Raw genomic sequence first — 19,207 nt, 5'->3', positions numbered from 1 at the left:
GCTGAAAAGTGGGGAGGTGGGATTCAAATCCAGGCTGTCTGGCTCTTAACCACTGTGTTTTGCCACCTGGTATTTCACTGAAGTGGTTTCTGATCTCTTCCTCTTTATTTCCTTTCCTGTTCCTTTTTGTTGTTGTTTGTTTAATTTTTAAGAAATATTCACCTTATAATTATTAAATATTTTAGGACATCCAAAAAAGGATATCTTTTTTTCTCTTTTTAGAGGATAAACTAAAAGAAGAACTAAGTTTAAAATCCAAAGTATTTAATGGATATAAGTCTAAAATTTAAGAATTCAGAAAATGTAAACCTACTGATATTTTTAACATCTTGTCGTATTTGACTTTTTAATTTTACTTTGTAAGGACTGAAGAATTTCAATATCAATTTTATAAATGAGAAAACATTTCATCTCAGTCTTTATAATTTTATAGCACTGCATTTTCCCAAATTAAATACATGGATTCCAGTCTGACTGTAATTATTCATTATGTTTTAGAATTTTACATTTTGCTTTAATGTAACTAACAAATCTTACACTCCGTATTGGTTTTCTTAAGCCTTTTTACTGCTAGAGATGCATACATTGTGGTATCTTCCTCACTCTTACTCCTACCGGCAAGAATAATTTATCTACTTTGTAAAATTTGACATACGGTGATAGAGAAGTTGTGAAATGTTTGTAAATACTTTTTTATTCCATTTTGAATTTTATTGTTATTTCTAGTTTTCTATCATTGTTCAACGTTTCTACTAACATACATGTATTCACTCTTGTAATTGTTTTCATCTGTTTTTAGTTATTTGAATTCTGTTTCATGAATAATATCTATTAAAGGAAAAATGAGTAATTTTTTTATAATTATACCTAATTTTACTTAAATACTACTGTCCCAAAAATTATCTTGGTAAAAAGTATATCTTTCTATTTTTTCTGACAAATCTGTCTTTAAATGGAAATTTCTTTTTTATTAGCCAAGAAAAAATAGATAGAAATTGAAAAATTTATAGATTAAGATGATCTTATTAAGAAATGTAAGATTTTCCACTGGGTCACTTTTAGTTAGTCCTATTCCTTTGGGGGAAAAGTGGTTTTTAGGAGTTGTTCCTTCCATTTTCATGCATCAAGAAATAATACATTATTTCCACGTAGAGCAATCGGGTCACCTTGAAGATGGATGTTTCACATACAGAACATTCTCATGTAATCGGCAAAGGTGGCAACAATATTAAGAAGGTGATGGAAGAAACAGGATGCCACATCCACTTTCCAGATTCCAACAGGAATAATCAAGCAGAAAAAAGCAACCAGGTGCTTTGTCTTTTCACATGAACTTTTATGGGACAAATTAAAGCTTGGATTTTCTGTATGCATAACTTTTTTGGGAGATGAGAGCAAAAGAGTAATCGTGAAGATGGCATTTAGTAGGGATCGTATGTCCCTCTCCAAGGAGACTGAAGGTGCTCTTCCTTTTTAAAGAGATGAGTTGTAGATGGGCCATAAATGTTTGATCTCTAAATGGTTTGTAGAAGACAGGGAAGGGTATCATGGCAACATAAAACAAAGTCCCTATGAAAGGCTCGGAAGGCATGTGAGTTAGGAAAGGACCTAGTCCAGGCACCTATTGATAGCTGGGATTCTGTCTGCAGCATCGCACAGGTGGTCCTCCAGGCTACACTGGAGCACCTTCTGAGAGGCAATGCATGAGTGTCTGACTTCCTCACATTGACTGAATTATGGCTCTGTTTTATACACATTTTTTTCTCGTTCTTGTGTTTGGAAACAAATGGAACTCACCTGTCTACATGAAAACGCTGTCAGTACTTGAAGAACAGATGGTGTTCTTTGTGTTATTTGGAAGTTTTCTCTCCTCTAATCACAATATAGAAACTGTGTTGGCCACAAAGATGAATACGATATAGTTTTTTCTCTGTGGGGACTAATGGTGACAGTGGGACACATACATAAAGAACTAGATAGGAAGCCATGGTAAAAAGCAAGAGCAGTAATCAAAATATTTGATGGCTGATACGGCATGGGCACGGCCCATGAGAGAGCCCTGTCCTGGAGCCCCACCCCCTTGCCCTAACGCCAAGAGTAATTCTTTAGTTGATGGATCATAGGAAAGCCTAGGAGATCCCAGGAGAGGGCTGTTGGAGCAGCAGTTTTTTTTGCCAACTAGCGTGAAGGAGTTCATTATTTTGAGAACTTAGTGTGGCACTATCATTGCACATCTCGTATTCAGAGAGTTTTTATAAAAAGGGAGAAAACGCAGTGAACACGAGAAATTGTGAAGAGGGCAGGATGGGCTCGTGGGGGCTGGGAGGTTTTAGCTAAGTCCAGGAGGTGACGTTGTTCAGTTGACACACATCACCAGAGCTTGTTAAAATCCAAATTCTGATTAAGTAGCTCTGGGTTGGTGCCTGAGATCCCTCATCTTTAACAAACTCCCAGATAGGCGATGCTGTTTTATCCTGGACGACACTTTGAGTAGTGAGGGTATAGATAACTGGGAAAGCAGATGTGGGTTCAAGTACAATAAATCTAACCCTGTGTTTTCTTTTTTTGCAGGTATCTATAGCAGGACAACCGGCAGGAGTAGAATCGGCCCGAGTTAGAATTCGGGTAACTGTTTATTACCTTTAGTACTGTAAATCAGTGTCAGCGATGTCTGCATTATAAGGCAACAAAAATACCATAATTTATCAATTTATAACCAAATCATATGTTCAACATGTAGGAAATAGTGACAGAAATTGTATTAATGTATCAGAGGTGTTTCTTAGAGACGTTCTGGATTTTATCTGGCTTGATTTCTCTGATGATTTTGAAATGATCAAAAAGACGCCTGAGGAAAAATGCCACAGGCAGCTTAAGTTACAAACTCTCAGGTTTCACAAAAGGCTCCTTTCATTTAAAAAACTTTATATAGTCTACCCAAGCTTGTGGCTGTAATAAAAGCATTATGTTTTAAAATTCCATCTTCAGAAAAGAATGAATGAACTACACACATCTCTAAATGTACAATGACTTAACTATCTGCCCTGCGTTCTGTAATTCCATTTTAGGAGCTGCTTCCTTTGGTGCTGATGTTTGAGCTGCCGATTGCTGGAATTCTTCAACCAGTGCCCGATCCTAATTCCCCCTCTATTCAGCACATATCACAGACGTACAACATTTCAGTGTCATTTAAACAGCGGTCCCGAATGTATGGTGCTACTGTGATAGTACGAGGGTCTCAGAATAACACAAGTGCTGTGAAGGTAAGTGGTTTAGGTAATTCCAAACATTGTAGGTGTACAAATCACGCAAGTTTTATTCTTAAAGGATTTTAAAAGTAATTTGTTTTCCAGAATTTTTTCTCGTAGTACATTCTGGTTCTTAGGCTGTGTTGAGTTTTTCCATAGCTGTCAGAAGTGCAGTAGAATCTTTCCCTGCAACGTGGACAGTTACTGTATAGGCCTACTTCTTTCCCACCCTTTTCTTCTAGGAAGGAACTGCCATGCTATTGGAACATCTCGCCGGGAGCTTGGCGTCAGCTATCCCCGTGAGCACGCAACTAGATATCGCAGCTCAGCATCATCTCTTTATGATGGGTCGGAATGGAAGCAACATCAAACATATCATGCAGAGAACGGGTGCTCAGATCCACTTTCCCGATCCCAGTAATCCACAAAAGAAATCCACCGTCTACCTCCAGGGCACCATTGAGTCTGTCTGTCTTGCAAGGCAATATCTCATGGTAGGTTTACTGAAGTTAATGGTACGATTTTTTTTTTTTTTTTTTTTTTTTTACCTCTTTGGGTACAGTGTTTGTTGCTGCCCGTACTGTACCAATGTGGTATTTATGGAAGCACTTTGAAATCCTGGTCAAATAAGCAACTTACTTGGTAAAAGGAAATAAAAGAATAAGGTACATAGTGCCTCATAGACTTAATTTCAATAGATAGGTGAGTAATTTCCTTTTAGTATTTTTTTAACTTACACTAAGCAACAGAAGAGGTTACATTGAAATAACTGGCTGTATTTTGTGGAAGGTGCTTATTTTTATTTGATGTGTAATATTAGTTTGAAGACGGTTATTTTTATTTAATGTGTAGTATTAGTTTGCATTTGCCAAAGAAGTCTTCTGTTTAAACAGAAAAGTTAAAAATTAACACACTGAAAATTTTACCCTCAAAGATGTAAATTTTGGTAGCATGAAACATTTGAGCATTTCATAAATCTCTGATAAAATTTTAAAAATGCTGTTTAAGCCATGAATTTGAGTGTCATGCATTGAAGAAAAATAACAGTTATATAACTTACTACTGCTTCCAGTTTATAATTTTCAATATTTCTATCCTTCCTATATTCATTTAAAAACCCAGTGTGTAGATTGGTGTATAGTAACAAAATGGACTGAAATACTGTGGACTCACAAGTATTCTTATTAAAAACACCATTATATTCTCCTGTTCAGGCTAGACCTTTAGTGACATTTGAATCCATAAGCTTCAGGTGTGACATTTGCTGTTATTAACTTGCAGAATCTGTTCTTGAGAAACTTTCAGAAGATCCAGATTTGTATTGTTGATTCCATTCCTCTGACAGATGAGAACTTGTTATAATCATTAAGGATTATAATATATAATTTTAAGAATTAATTTTTAATTTTCTTAAAAGCCAGGCTTACTTAGGCTACTTTTAATATATGGCTAGTTAGAGAGCATATTTGTATTCAAAGATTATTATGATTACTCTTCATATTTTCTTTTCTGTGCTTTTCAAGTTCTTTAGATATTATTTTGAGTTAGTAAACTTTTCAAGCCATCAGCACAGTTATGAATTCATATTCATACTTTGATTACACCTGCCAAAAATACAGGTGTGCAGTGAGACATATTATTAAACAATACTGAAAGACATGAGGGAGAGATAAATTAAATGGCTTTAACTTACATTTTAAATACCATCACCGGGCTTCCCTGATGGCGCAGTGGTTGAGAGTCCACCTGTCGATGCAGGGGACACGGGTTCGTGCCCCGGTCCGGGAAGATCCCACGGTGCCGCGGAGCGGCTGGGCCCGTGAGCCATGGCCGCTGAGCCAGCGCGTCCGGAGCCTGTGCTCCGCAACGGGAGAGGCCACAACAGTGAGAAGCCCGCGTACCGCAAAAAAATAAATAAATAAAATAAAATAAATAAATAAATACCATCACCATTTTTTTATAGCAGTGTGCTTATAAACATCACTTATCCAGACGAGAAATGGAACTTGGTGATTTCATTTTAATTCTAGTATGTTTGATGGTAATTTCTTCTGACAGTTATGTACAAATCCATCAATCTGTACATCGTAAAAATGTATGGGATCTGGTTCCTATACTAAGTAGATTAGGGGCCAGGAAGACAACATCAGAGAAAAAAAGTGCTAAACTCTGCCATGCTAAAGAGTGAGACAGTGAAAAGAAGGGGTGATAGTAGCATTTTACTCCAGGAAGGAGGTAAGGTTTGAGCTGTGTCAGAAGAGAAGTAGGAATTGGGTTGGCAAAGAAGCCTTTTGATGAGTTAAGATACCAATGTCAGAACCTGTTTAAAAGATAGTCAAGAGGCTGGTCTAGCCTGGAGGAAGGGGCAGACATGTACACATAAACCTGTGATTGCACCAGCAAAGCCGAGCTGAAATGTGGAGATTTTTAAAGGCTGATACATGTTTAGATTTCATTCAGGAGACAATAAAAAGCCTCCACTGTAAGTTTTTGAGCCAGGGCACAAGATTAGTATCCTTGATGTGGCTGAGAATCTAGTTTCTGGTGTCACTAACAAAACTGAAGTCAGAGAATGGAGGAATTTTCCAAGGTGGAGAGTAGATAAAGAATTCAGGGCCAAAAATAAACGTAAGACACATGTTTTTGTCATCCAAAAAAGAGCTTCTACCCCTCAACATTATTTGCACACCAGCCTTCTAAGCTATGTGAAGGTATATAATTTAGCTGAATACTTTGGTTTACTCTTTAAATCTATAAAAGATTGTATTATCTGTAGGCATGTGAAATTATTGGATGTTTAAATGGGTAACTTTTTTACCTCTCACCCTGTCCGCTGTGACATTTCCTAGGGTTGTCTTCCTCTTGTGCTAATGTTTGATATGAAGGAAGAAATTGAAGTTGACCCACAGTTCATTGCTCAGTTGATGGAGCAGCTCGACGTCTTCATCAGTATTAAACCAAAGCCAAAACAGCCGAGCAAGGTTGGTTCAGAGTCTGGGCCCAAAGAGAACCATGCACCTCACGTTCTGTATACTGTTATTTTCATATAAATGTGTATTTGCATATACATGGAACTAAATATTCTATATAATATACATTGTTATATATTATATTTAGTTATTTTATGTAAATTTGTAACAGCATTCATTATTGATCTTTTTTTTTAATATATATGTTGGTTTTTGGAGTCCATTTGTAACCATCATTTTAATGACATATATGGGAAGGAAAGAGAAAACATTTTCTTATTAATTTGCAATCTGGTAACTTTAAACGTTACTAACTTGCCGGAGAGTTGGTAAGGCTAAATAAATGTTGTGTTATGTGCATATGTGTATGTGTACACATCCAAGGCAATTAAAAAAATACTTAGTTTACTTACTAATTGTGAGCCACTGTGCTAGCCCTGGAGATTTAAAGAATAGGTGCCATTGTCTGTCATATATACTTTATTGTTTGTTTGGGAGTTTTTTTTTGCGTTACGCGGCCTCTCACTGTTGTGGCCTCTCCCGTTGCGGAGTACAGGCTCCGGACGCGCAGGCTCAGCGGCCACAGCTCACGGGCCCAGCCGCTCCGCGGCATGTGGGATCTTCCCGGACCGGGGCACGAACCCGTGTCCCCTGCATCGGCAGGCGGACTCTCAACCACTGCGCCACCAGGGAAGCCCTGTCATATATACTTTAAATAATGAAGTATCTCCAGTTCAACCTTCTTGGAACTTCTCCTCTAAGATGTTGCAAAGTTTAATGGGATAATTCTGGCGTTATTAAGTGCTAGTGAGAGTTTGAGGAAAGAGGAGTGTTCCTACATTAAAGCATGTAAGTTGATACAGCCACTTTGAAAAGCAACTTGTGATCATCTGCTCACACTGAAAACACGGATACCCTACCCTCAGTGATGCACTTCTACTTATACATGCCAAAGAAACCTTTGTATCAGAAGCCAAAGGACAAGAATGGTGTTGAATAAAAAAAGCAAGTTGTGGGCTTCCCTGGTGGCGCAGTGGTTAAGAGTCTGCCTGCCAGTGCAGGGGACACAGGTTTGAGCCCTGGTCTGGGAAGATCCCACATGCCGTGGAGCAGCTAAGCCTGTATGCCACAACTACTGAGCCTGCGCTCTAGAGCCCACGAGGCACAACTACTGAAGCCTGCACACCTAGAGCCCATGCTCCGCAACAAGAGAAGCCACCGCAGTGAGAAGCCCGCGCACTGCAACGAAGAGTAACCCCCCGCTCGCTGCAACTAGAGAAAGCCCGTGCACAGCAACAAAGACCCAACGCAGCCAAAAATTAAAAAAAAAAAAAAAAAAAGCAAGTTGCATAATAACATGTACTAAATGATAACATTTATGTATATTTTTAATTATAGCAGGTAAAACACCAAACAGTTGTGCCTTCCATTTTTAAAATTTCTAAACTGAATTTTATCATATATGCATGTATGCATATGGTACATGTATAACATGTATTACTATATACAATTATGTCTGTATGTAAATAATGTGGTATTTAGTGTCCAACGTAAGAAAAAGAATCATGCCTTCTTCAAAAGAAAACTTTAAAGGAGAAGATAGGATTGATTCTAAATGAACTTGATATATTGAGCTTAAAGTTAGAGAATAGAACATTAATTTTATGTATTGGGAAGCTTTGTACTTTACTAATTTGAGTTGACTAGAGTCACTGTACGTACCAGAAGGAAAAGATACAGTCAGAAGAGACTTTGCATGTAAAGATGGACAGGCACAGGAAGATTTCTGAAGTTCAGCAAGAAGTGAGCAGAGGTCAGGGGAAAAGAGATTTTAAGTGAGAACTCTGAAGCCTTGCAGCATCCAGGGCTGTTTAATTATGCCTCACAGGCCCCAAGGCTGACTACTGCTTTAACTGCTGTCTCAGCCACACATTTTCTTTATTGTCCACTGGAGGCTTTCCCCCTTGGGTTCACATTTCCAATTTTCCAGATGAGTCCATTGAAGAAAAAAAGAAGATTTATTGTTTGGAAATTTATTTTACTATAAGCTTTGCCACAAGTATGTCATCAATGAGGAAGAGTGGTACCTCAAGGTCCATTAGTTAACTAGTAGACTGTAAATGTCAGATGTAAGTGACTGTTATTATGCAGTCTGTATATGGTGACATGTTTAATTTGTTTTGTAAAGGTGAGATAAAGGGGGGAAAGCTTTAATGTAGAGACAAGAGGATATAAATGAGAATGGGCTGTAGAGACAGAAGGACCCAAGTTCCAGTCCTCTAGCTGCTCCTCCACAGCTGTGCTGTGACCTTGGGTAAGGCCCTTGTCCTCACTGAACATGAATAATAATTCCACCCCATGAGGTTCTGCAGGAATTAGAATATATGTGCGGCTTCCATCACAGTGCCCGGGACACAGGACACACCCAATAAATGGTAGCTAACATTTTATGGTTTTACCAAAAGGAGTAAACTTAGGAAATACGTGGTTAGAATTTGCAGTTGATGTTAAAGCATCATTCATCCACTCCCTGAGTGGAATTCTTATTACCATATTCATTTCTCAGCCCCCTCCCCAATTCATTGTAGACTACTTGCATGTCACTTTTTTCTTTCTCATTATGTGTTTTCATAGTCTGTGATTGTGAAAAGTGTTGAGCGAAATGCGTTAAATATGTATGAAGCAAGGAAATGTCTCCTTGGACTTGAAAGCAGTGGGGTTACCATAGCAACCAGTCCATCCCCAGCATCATGCCCTGCCGGCCTGGCATGTCCCAGCCTGGATATCTTAGCTTCCGCAGGCCTCGGACTCACTGGACTAGGTATAAAATTTATTATTATAGCCCTTCTCAGCCTCTGGGGGATTGCTTATCCAGTTTCCTTTCTTTCTACTGTTTGGGGCTACATTTTAAAGGCTGTTTTTTCCTCTTCAGGCCCTACGATCAGGTGAAAAGCAACAAAACTCGAATCAATCCATTTTGATTTTTTTGTTAGACTCTATAGATTTCTGTCTCCCAGATTCTTTTTATTTTGGCATAAGTAATCAAGGTCTGGCTGTTGTATTTTCGGTGGCTGTGTTTGTTCTTCTAAATTAAGAATGCCATTGAGAGTGAAGTGAGCCGGCTGACTATAATTTATGTGTTTGTTCTCTCTTGCATTTGCAATATTGCCAGTAGTCCCTAGAGATAAAGATTATCCAGTTTGCTTTTCAAAAAGTAATTGCAGACCTGCATGAGGGGTGGGGAGGGGGGAGGAGAAAGGAAGCAGAACCCTCAGTCCTAGTGGTTAGGCCTGCCTTGCCCAAACACAAAGGAGATCTAGCCTGCGGCCACCATGGGAAACAAACCAACCTGCATTTATATCTAAGGTGAAGAAGAGAAAGATGAAAGAACAACATCATCTTGGTGCTTTAGTTCTTTAAGAAAGCAGGGTGAGCCACTGAATAGGCATGGTGTGATATGTATTGCCTCATTTACGGATTCCCATCTTGTAGGAGGAAGTTCATTGCTGTGTTACAGTTATTCTAGGTTCACTACTTTTTGCACATTTTTCAGTAGCCATTATATAAAAAGTTAATGCAATAACCCTCGCAGATCATTCTACCAAGTTCAGTGTTGAGACAGAAAAAAATACTCTCAGCAGTCTTTCAAATTTTTAATAGCTATTCTTGCTTTTTAAAAATGTAATATGGTTATAATATGATTAAGATTCCAAGTATCCCTGCCCAGACACCATTACAAGTAAAGACAGATTTTCCCCCTTGGCCCCTAATCTCCCAAAGTTGTCCCTTCCACTGGAGATTTCTGAACAGAGCTGTAATAACACAGCAACGCATGTGAGTCAGGAAATGCCAATCAGGCAACTTAGCAGGAACTGAGTTCTTCCTGCACTAGAGAGAAAAAAAGTGAGCAAAGATCATAGTGATTTAATTTTAAGATGTTTTCATGGCTATCTCTAGCCTCTAATACTTAATGCTTTAAGTATTCCTGGGAACTTATTTATACAAACTCACATTTCACTTTAGAACATATTTGAAATGCCCGAAGGGAAATTTCATTACTAAATCAAAGATTAAATCCTTAAAACAAGCAAAAAGCGGAAAAACAATTCTTTTTTCTGAGAAAAGTCTTCATACGCATTGAGATGGACCCAAAGACGTCATGTATGGACAGTCATACACGGTATGAAAACTGTTCCGGGTGGGCCAGCCTCTGCAAATGGACCCGAAGGGAGATATTCTGTTGCAGGAAAATGTCCCCTAGTCACTGCTAATTGCAAGTGGTTTAAAAAGAGTTTGTTTGGAAGCAGGTGACAAGTGAATTAGGCAGAGAAATACAAAATGGGTCTCCATGTGAGCACAGTTTTGTTCATCCTGGCTAGTTGAAGTGATTATGAAGCAACTGATTGGTGCTCTAGGCCCCTGACTACTGTCCTGGTCTGGGCATATCTGTCTTCCATTTCTGTTTGTAGGCAAGTGGGGTCCTGTGTTGGAGTTGTATCATGCAATATTTCATGTGAATATGTGAAAGAAGGTAATCTGTCACTCATATCTTATATTTGGAAAATATCAGACTACATGGATGTGCATTCCAAATGGCAGTATTGATGCCATCTGTATTTTTAGATCTTGAGTTTATGTGTATTGACTTTACATTCATTCATTACAGGTCTTTTGGGACCCACTGCCTTATCTCTCAATACTTCGACAACCCCGAACTCACTTTTGAATGCTCTTAATAGCTCAGTCAGTCCTTTGCAAAGTCCGAGTTCTGGTACCCCTAGCCCCACATTGTGGGCACCTCCACTTGCTAGTACTTCAAGTGCCACAGGTCAGTATTATTTAAGTACAATCAAAGGTGTGTATTCTTAGGTATTAATCAATTTTTCAGTAAAATTTACTAGTGGTTCCGTTTCCGTAGGGCAGAACTATGGTTCAAAGAATACTGCAGCCAGACAAATTCTCCAAAGTGTAAATCAGCTAAAACGAAGCATAATAAAGCAGTGAGATTTTCATAAAAGTAATATGTAATCTTTAAACGTGACAAGCAGATCAGGAAAAAGGGCATGATGTGCAGGGAGCAGTGGCAAAAGTGCACGAGGGTCACTGACCTGGTAATTAGGAAATGCATGTTCTAGTTTGACAAGTTTGCTTGGTAGTCATATGCACATGCTAAATCTAGCTAGTTTCCTCATTTGTACGGTGAAGAGCTTGGACTAAATACTCTCTAAAATGTTGTTCCATTTTAATACTTCTTCTATGTTTTTATAGTAATGTGTTAAACCTGTTAACAGAGAGGTATCAAAATTGAATTCTCAGTTTGCAGCAACAAAAATGACTTTTTTTGTTGTTACTGAAAATAATAAAATAATGCTTGTTGATTCTGAGTTTATTCCTGTCTAATGTCTGTCTTCATGAAATGCTGTTTTAGGTTTTTCTGCTATACCACACCTTATGATTCCATCTACTGCCCAAGCCACATTAACCAATATTTTGTTGTCTGGAGTGCCCACCTACGGGCACACAGCTCCATCTCCCCCTCCTGGCTTGACTCCTGTTGATGTCCATATCAACAGTATGCAGACAGAAAGCAAAAAAATCTCTGCTTCATTAAATGGACACACACAGGTAATGCCCTTCGGCAAGAATCATGTGATCTATGCTGTTTGTAAGAGATAAGCCACTGGTAACGCGTTTAAGCTTTCACCTGAGATGAATTTTAGAATTGTGACCATATCTCTGTGTTGTTTTCTATTATTATTTCAGTCTCCGAATATAAAATATGGTGCAATATCCACTTCATCGCTTGGAGAAAAAGTGCTGAGTGCGAATCATGGTGATCCATCCAGACAAACAACTGCATCTGAGCAGGCATCTCCCAAATCAAACCCTGCAGAAGGTATCTGTCCTTCTGAACTTGAGCCTGCTCTGTTGATTGGATAAAGGGGATTGTAGAAAGTCTGTGCAGTGATTTGGAGTGGGTTTTGCTAACTAGTCATGATTCACCCTCCCTCAAGACTGCAAAGAGACAGTATCTTGAATGAAATTCCAAAGAACATGGTGAAAGAGCACTTTGCCATAGAAAGAACAACTTTCCCATTACATTGGCCCTTCCTAAATTAAAGTGAATGTAATTGTGCAGCAGGAAAGCATTAACTTACTAAGTGTGTGTGTGTGTGTGTGTGTGTGTGTAATTTTTTCCCAAGTAGAGTATTTCTTTTGATAATACCTTCATCCTTAACAATCTTTAAAGAAACATGAGGGTCTTCCAATTTCATCATGAGTTTTTGAGGTAGCCTGAATTTAAGGCATCTTCTCTGTAGCTGAAAGCTGTTATGCTTTTGTCTCCATAGAATTGGATTCTGATTTGTTTCCATTGCAGGTGACTGTTGATAGTAAGATGATGTCTGGATTTTTGGTTTTTTCTCTCTTCTTCTGCAGGTTGTAATGATGCTTTTGTTGAAGTAGGCATGCCCCGAAGTCCTTCCCATTCTGGAAATGCTGGTGACTTGAAACAGATGATGGGTCCCTCCAAAGTTTCCTGTGCCAAGAGGCAGACAGTAGAACTATTGCAGGGCACAAAAAACTCACACTTACAGTATGTATTTTAATTTTAAAATCCCTTGATCCTTTGAAAGAAAGTGTATAACGGGCTGGATTTGTGTTAAACTCAATAGTTAGCGCTCTTTGGTTCAAGTGCATTTGACATTATCCATGGGTTTTTCATTTCTCTTTATGATTACCTTCTCTTTTTACTTTTAAAAATTTTATTAAGAATAGTATCTGATAACTTCCACCCTTGTTATAAAACAAAATTCAACTGAGTAAATGTAAAGATCAAATTGACTTTATTCAACAATTCATGAATTGGCAGCATCCCATTTAGCAAATAGAAAGGAGCTCCAAAGAGCTGCAGAAAGAAGAGGTTTTTAAAGGCAGAAAGGGTGCGGGACAAGGAAGTCATAAAGAAAGGATTATTTCAGGCAAGGTCACCTTCCTTTGGGAGAAGGCAGGGGTCGATCAGGTGGGTTACCTCACTAGTGTTGGCTAGGAAATTCCAGACAGGACTGGTTAAGATTACATTCCTAGGAGAGGCTGAAACTGCAGTTAGGTTAGGTATCAGGTCTTGGTTTGCGGATACGGGGCTTAGTACAAGTGACTCCATTTTGGGCCTGTTGTCCCTTTTTTCACAATTCTCTCCTTTCGATCAGACTTTCAGCCCAAGTGAGAGATGTGATCAAAATTTAAGGCATTAGCACCACTCTCAGCTACCTCTCTATAGTTTAGTTCCTATAGCTTTTACTGATCCTCTGTGTGGTGTTCACAGGTCATGATTCTTTTTTTTGCTATTGAATCTCTGTGGTATTCACAGGTCATGACTTGAGGCTCACAGTTGTTTTAGTCAGTCATTTTCTTCCTTTCTTTTCTGGCATTCCAGTTTTAGGGAGGTCATTTGCTCAGTGGTTAGTGGCTGCAAACATACATTTAAAGCTTTTGAGAGAATACAGTGCACCAGGGAGACTACTATGACTGTTATAAGTAGAATCATTTCCAATGTTTGGAGGGCAGTTCGGAGCCATAGTCCCCCAGACCCAAACCAATCAAAATCAAATAAGTCAAAGAAAGACCCTGCGGAAGGAGTCCTTTTTTTAAGCCAAGTGGCTTGCTCAGTGATTTTAGTTAACTGAGTTTCCACTTGCCCAGAATGTTAATCCAGGTTCAGCATGTAGTGTTGGCCACAGCACAGACACTCCCTTGTTCAGCTAAAAGATAATCAAAGGCTATTCTATTATCAAGAACAAATTTGGGGGCTTCCCTGGCGGCGCAGTGGTTGAGAGTCTGCCTGCCGATGCAGGGGACACGGGTTCGTGCCCCAGTCCGGGAAGATCCCACATGCCGCGGAGCGGCTGGGCCCGTGAGCCATGGCCGCTGAGCCTGTGCGTCCGGAGCCTGTGCGGTGCGTCCGGAGCCTGTGCCCCGCAACGGGAGGGGCCACAACAGTGAGAGGCCCGTGCAAAAAAAAAAAAAAAAAAGGAACAACTTTGGCCAGAGAATCTAAGGAATTCTGTTGGGCAGCTACTGTCTTGTTAGATTTTGCAGTATTTTCAAGAGTTAAGGAGAGATTCCTGATTATAGTTTCATTTACATTTACTCTTAACCCTGGGAGTAGGGCCCTGCTGTGGAATGTGAATCCTGAACCATGAAAGCCTCCTGGACTTTTCTAACTCTGCAATATAAATTCAGGGGAGTCGTCCAATGAAGTGTCTCAGTTTGTTTGTAAATAGTTAGGGACACAGTTAGATAACTCAAGAGGCATTGCCCTGTTATGCGCCAGCCATCTAGGCACCCATATGCCCGAGGAGAACGATAACCACCACAGACAAAGATAAATACTGTTGGGGCACAAACCACTCCCACTAAAGTGGTGCTGTTCATGGATTCACTTGCAGGGATTGTTGCATTTGCCCATTCAAGCCATGAGTCATTTAAGTTTTCAGTGCATTTGGGAAGTAAATCTCCTAACCTGAAATAAAAAGTTCTAAATTACAGAGGTCACCTCCCTTAGCAATGGCCTGAGAGATTCAGATGACTGTATTATCTTTCTGGATCAATGCTAGACAGAGTAAAGGAAAGAAAAAGAGAAGAAAAAGGTTTCATATTTAATTAAAATGTGAAGTCTTGATCTGGGGTGTCAGGAGGAAGCAGTCTGCCTCAGTGTCAGCTACTTCTCCAACTAGTCAGTTTGATTTTGAGGTCTCCAGCTGGTTGTACAGGACCAGATGTCAGGTGGGGACTTCTTCAGCTGTGAGATGTGTACCTAGGTCTCTGAAGTTTGGCTGCCATCTTAAGTAGTGAAGAGGCTCTGGTATAGTCCCTTCCAAGGAGACTCAAGGACCGTCTTTGTTCTTAGTGATTCCAAATCAGAAGGGTGGGAGAAAATTGGAAACATAAGTTTGGAGAATTGTGGCTAGTTATTTGAAGGGAACTAGAAGAATTCAGGATCCAGTCCAGTTTACAGGAATATAACAAAACCTCAAAATTAATAGCACTAGAATCTAATATCGACAAAAGTACAAACGTTTTTCTCTCTACAGTTACTTCCATTTTTTTAAAACAAAAGATAATTGCAGTTAAACTAATTTGTTTGCTTTAAAATTGGCTTATTTACATAAGTGCAGCAAGAATAGTGATTGTATTGTATGAGTACTTTTTAAAACTGCTTTGCAGGAACTTTTTTCATAAGGAATCTCAGATTGAACTCTTAAAAGCCTCTGAGGCCAGAAAGCCAAGCCAAGGACTCGCCATCAGATTTTACCCACAATACCTATAGTTTGGGTGAATTCCTCTCTTCATAAGGTCCCCAAAATGACCTGAAGTTCCTGGGCCTGCCAGGAAATGACCTTCCTTTCTCACTGGGTAAGGCTGCCAGGAACCCTGTAATCAGAGTACCAGGCCAATCTTTTTCAAGGGGCTTTATTGGCTTTATTAAGTTAACCTTAGTTCCTTAAAGCTGTCAGATCATATCTGAGTCTGTGTACGTCTCTCTCAAATATGACATTTCAGTCAAAGCTTTGGTAATATAGCCAGTGTTTCCAATGTGTTCTGTTACAAGGAGAACAGGTTCTTATTGACCTTTGCAAATAACTAACTGTATTGCTGTGCAAAGAATACAGAAGAGTTTCCAAAGAGTTTCTGGAGGGATCAGGTAGGGAGAAAAGTAAATGTTTCGTCTTTGTTTACAAAGGTATACTTTACCAAATTGCTGTAAGTCATCGATAACTTAGGAAAAAAGGTTTCCTTAAATCTGGAAAAACAAAACATTAAGGATCTAGCAATTTTTCAAACAAAAAAAAATAATTAAAAAATTATAATCATTCTCCTCAGTTCATTTAGTCCCATGTACAATAATTGATATTTGTTCTGCTTGAATCCACTTCAGTTTTATGACCTTTATGTTATCAGAAACATGCACTTGTTAAAATCCTTCCCATGAATCTCCTTGAAGATGAAACACTTTTGTAAGAACACTTCTGCAGAAGCATCTAAGACAGTAAGTCTCTGTAAATGACAAAGACTTAAAAATGCCCATTGTTCAAGATCTGATGAGATTTCATTTGATAAAGAAATGTAGTTATTTCTGTGATATACACCAGTTTACGTTAATATTAATTATGACTGATAACATTATACCTGGACATATCACATCTCTAGGAATTTCACACAGCTCTGGAACACTTATATACCTATACAAATACAAAATAGAGAGGGCTTAGTATTACTTTTATTTGACAATACTTCCCATGTAATTTAACACATCAAAGAAGCCTAATTAGTTTAAAATCTCTCCTTTTATAAGAAGAGGGAACAAATCTTTTGAGATGTGTCCCAGGAGCCCTCTGGAAAATCCCAAAGTTAGTTTGAGGTCAGAAAGATTTCATTTGGGATTTGATTTGGGGGAAGTTTGTCAAAAATATCAAAAGGTTTAAAAACACTTGGTCAAATAGGATCATAGGTCACTGTGAAACAACATTTACTTATCCATTTAACCAAAGTGACAATTGAAGACCACACAGGCAAATATAGAAAGTTAAATAGTTGTTACAGGAAATTATTTTGGTAAAGCACAAAATACTTGCTTTCTAGGCAGATTACTTAAAGGTAAATAACAACCTTTTACAATCTCTTGCTAAGAGCAGACCAGTAATTCAAAATCACTTATTCTTTTAACAGAGAGAAAATCAATTCTGATTTTGCACTGATGTACTTTTGATATTAAAACTCATTTTTTTCCCACTTAAATTCATTCTAATTTTAGCCTGCTTGACCACACATAAAATTCCTTTCCCAAGATTCCTTTCCCACAAAACTTCTACAGTTTGGTCTTATGTTTTCTTCTTTCCCATTCTGCAGTAACCAGTCTCACTTCAGGACAAAATTAGTTTTATTTTCATCAACAAAAATTCCTCTCCATTCCTCATACCTTCTTTTACTGAAAACACACATCCTACTTTCCTTGAATATGGAAATGTTTCCTTATTATTTCTAGTAACTTTAATTATATATATATACATATATATATTATAAACATATTTATATAATATATATTTAATTTTTAACCCTAAACAACCTTTTTAGTGAAAAGAAGTAAACAATTGTGTGACCTGACAAATTAATATTTTTTACAATGTCTAGAAACATATGCTTTTCCATAGTAAATTTCTCAGTGTGGCACAAAACACGTTTATTAATGTATCCAAATATCTTTAGTTTCTCTGTAAAAAAATAAAAAGGCCCAAAGTGGTAAACCTGTGTTCAGTAATTAATGTTTTAGTATTTTATCTTACTTGGAAATGATCTGGATATTCAATGACAATCCATCATTTACTTTAATTTAGCAAAACCTTGGTTTAGGTTACCAAAAAGATTTTAGAGAAACTATTTTAAAAGTTTACTGAAAGGGCTTCCCTGGTGGCACAGTGGTTGGGCGTCCGCCTGACGATGCAGGGGACACGGGTTCGTGCCCCGGTCTGGGAAGATCCCACATGCCACAGAGCGCCTGGGCTTGTGAGCCATGGCCGCTGAGCCTGCGCGTCCGGAGCCTGTGCTCTGCAACAGGAGAGGCCACAACAGTGAGAGGCCCGCGTACCACGGGGAAAAAAAAAAAAAAAAAATTTACTGAAAAACTTTTATCCCACTTAACATCTGTAGTAATCCCCTTTTTTCTGTTGGGGATAAGTTCCAAGACTCTCAGTGATGCCTGAAACCATGGATAGTCCTGAATTCCTGTGTATACTATGGTTTTTCCTATACATATATACCTATGATAAAATTTAATTAGAGATTAACAACAATAACTAATGAACAATTATAACAATATATTATAATAATGTGGTATCTCTCTCTCACTTTCCCTCTCTCTCTAAATGTCTTATTGTACTGTACTCACCCTTCCTCTTCTTGTGATGATGTGAGATGATTAAAATGCCTATGTGATGAACTGAAGTGAGGTGAGTGATGTAGGCATCGTGATGTAGTGGTAGGCTGCTGTTGACCTTCTGATGATATATCAGATGGAGGATCTGATCCTGGATCATTGAGCTATGATGATGTTGATGGTTGGGGAATTCCACGATGGGGTGGAGTGGGGTGGCAAGAAATTTCATCACACTACTCAGAACAGCAAACAATTTAAAACGTATGACTTATTTATTTCTGGCATTTTTCATTTAATATTTTCAGACTGAGGTTGACTGTGGGTAACTGAAACCATGGAAAGTGAATCCACAGATAAAGGGGGACTACTGGATTCAATTTACTTAATTTATATAAGTACTTAATTTTTTAAAGCCACTTACATAGAGCTCTTTTACAAATTAATTTTGGCAATACCATCCGGAGGTGGAAAATTCAATATATCTGCAACACATACATAGACACACATAAACTGACAGTCATAAACAGAGACCTTTTGGGTTCCATTTTTTAATTACTGCTGTGAATCAGGTACAGTAATACAAAATTTCACTCGTTATAAAAAAAAAAAAGTTGGATTTAAGTTGTTTTCTGGTAGATGGAATAAGTTAAGTTTACCTGCTCAGACGGCTGAAGCTTTTTACTGTATTTGTGGGGAAGACACTTAAAAATTTTTTTGTCCACCTAAGTTTCAAATGACCTTTTCTCTTTTGTTCATCTTCTGATAAGAATTACCTCTCTAAAAAAAAAAAAAGAAAGAAAAAAAAGAATTACCTCCCTAAAGTTTGTAGAACATTTACATCTCAAAGGTACAGGGAAAGAATGCAACTTCCTCCAAGGACTTTGGTTTCTTCCTATAAGGCCAGAATTTCTACAATACTTATAAGCCTTCTGAATAGGGGAGGTTTTAGGATTGGTAAAAAGAATAGGTGGACTTTGAACTGCCTCTACAGCTAGTTTCTAGTTTTGCAAAGATTTGTAAGATAAGGACAGTTGCTCTCAATTCCTCAAAGAATTGGG

General features: G+C 38.3%; 1 protein-coding gene across 5 annotated transcripts in view; it reads left to right on the top strand.

Moving 5' to 3' along the window:
* BICC1 (BicC family RNA binding protein 1) overlaps positions 1 to 19,207 on the top strand; it is a 301,538-nt gene that overhangs the window by 251,478 nt on the left and 30,853 nt on the right. For all 5 annotated transcript variants that reach the window (XM_033841938.2, XM_033841937.2, XM_033841936.2 and 2 more), the window contains 10 exons: positions 1,153 to 1,311; positions 2,572 to 2,625; positions 3,069 to 3,263; positions 3,491 to 3,742; positions 6,098 to 6,229; positions 8,852 to 9,038; positions 10,884 to 11,045; positions 11,646 to 11,842; positions 11,981 to 12,113; positions 12,656 to 12,812. In XM_033841938.2, coding sequence (XP_033697829.1) covers positions 1,153 to 1,311; positions 2,572 to 2,625; positions 3,069 to 3,263; positions 3,491 to 3,742; positions 6,098 to 6,229; positions 8,852 to 9,038; positions 10,884 to 11,045; positions 11,646 to 11,842; positions 11,981 to 12,113; positions 12,656 to 12,812 — 1,628 coding nt within the window. The remainder of the gene's footprint in view (positions 1 to 1,152; positions 1,312 to 2,571; positions 2,626 to 3,068; positions 3,264 to 3,490; positions 3,743 to 6,097; positions 6,230 to 8,851; positions 9,039 to 10,883; positions 11,046 to 11,645; positions 11,843 to 11,980; positions 12,114 to 12,655; positions 12,813 to 19,207) is intronic.

The sequence above is a fragment of the Tursiops truncatus genome, chromosome 16 (assembly GCF_011762595.2).
Source record: "Tursiops truncatus isolate mTurTru1 chromosome 16, mTurTru1.mat.Y, whole genome shotgun sequence".
In the NCBI taxonomy this organism is placed as follows: Eukaryota; Metazoa; Chordata; class Mammalia; order Artiodactyla; family Delphinidae; genus Tursiops; species Tursiops truncatus.
Note: the sequence above shows the minus strand (reverse complement) of the source record. Positions and strands in the feature narration are given on the sequence as shown.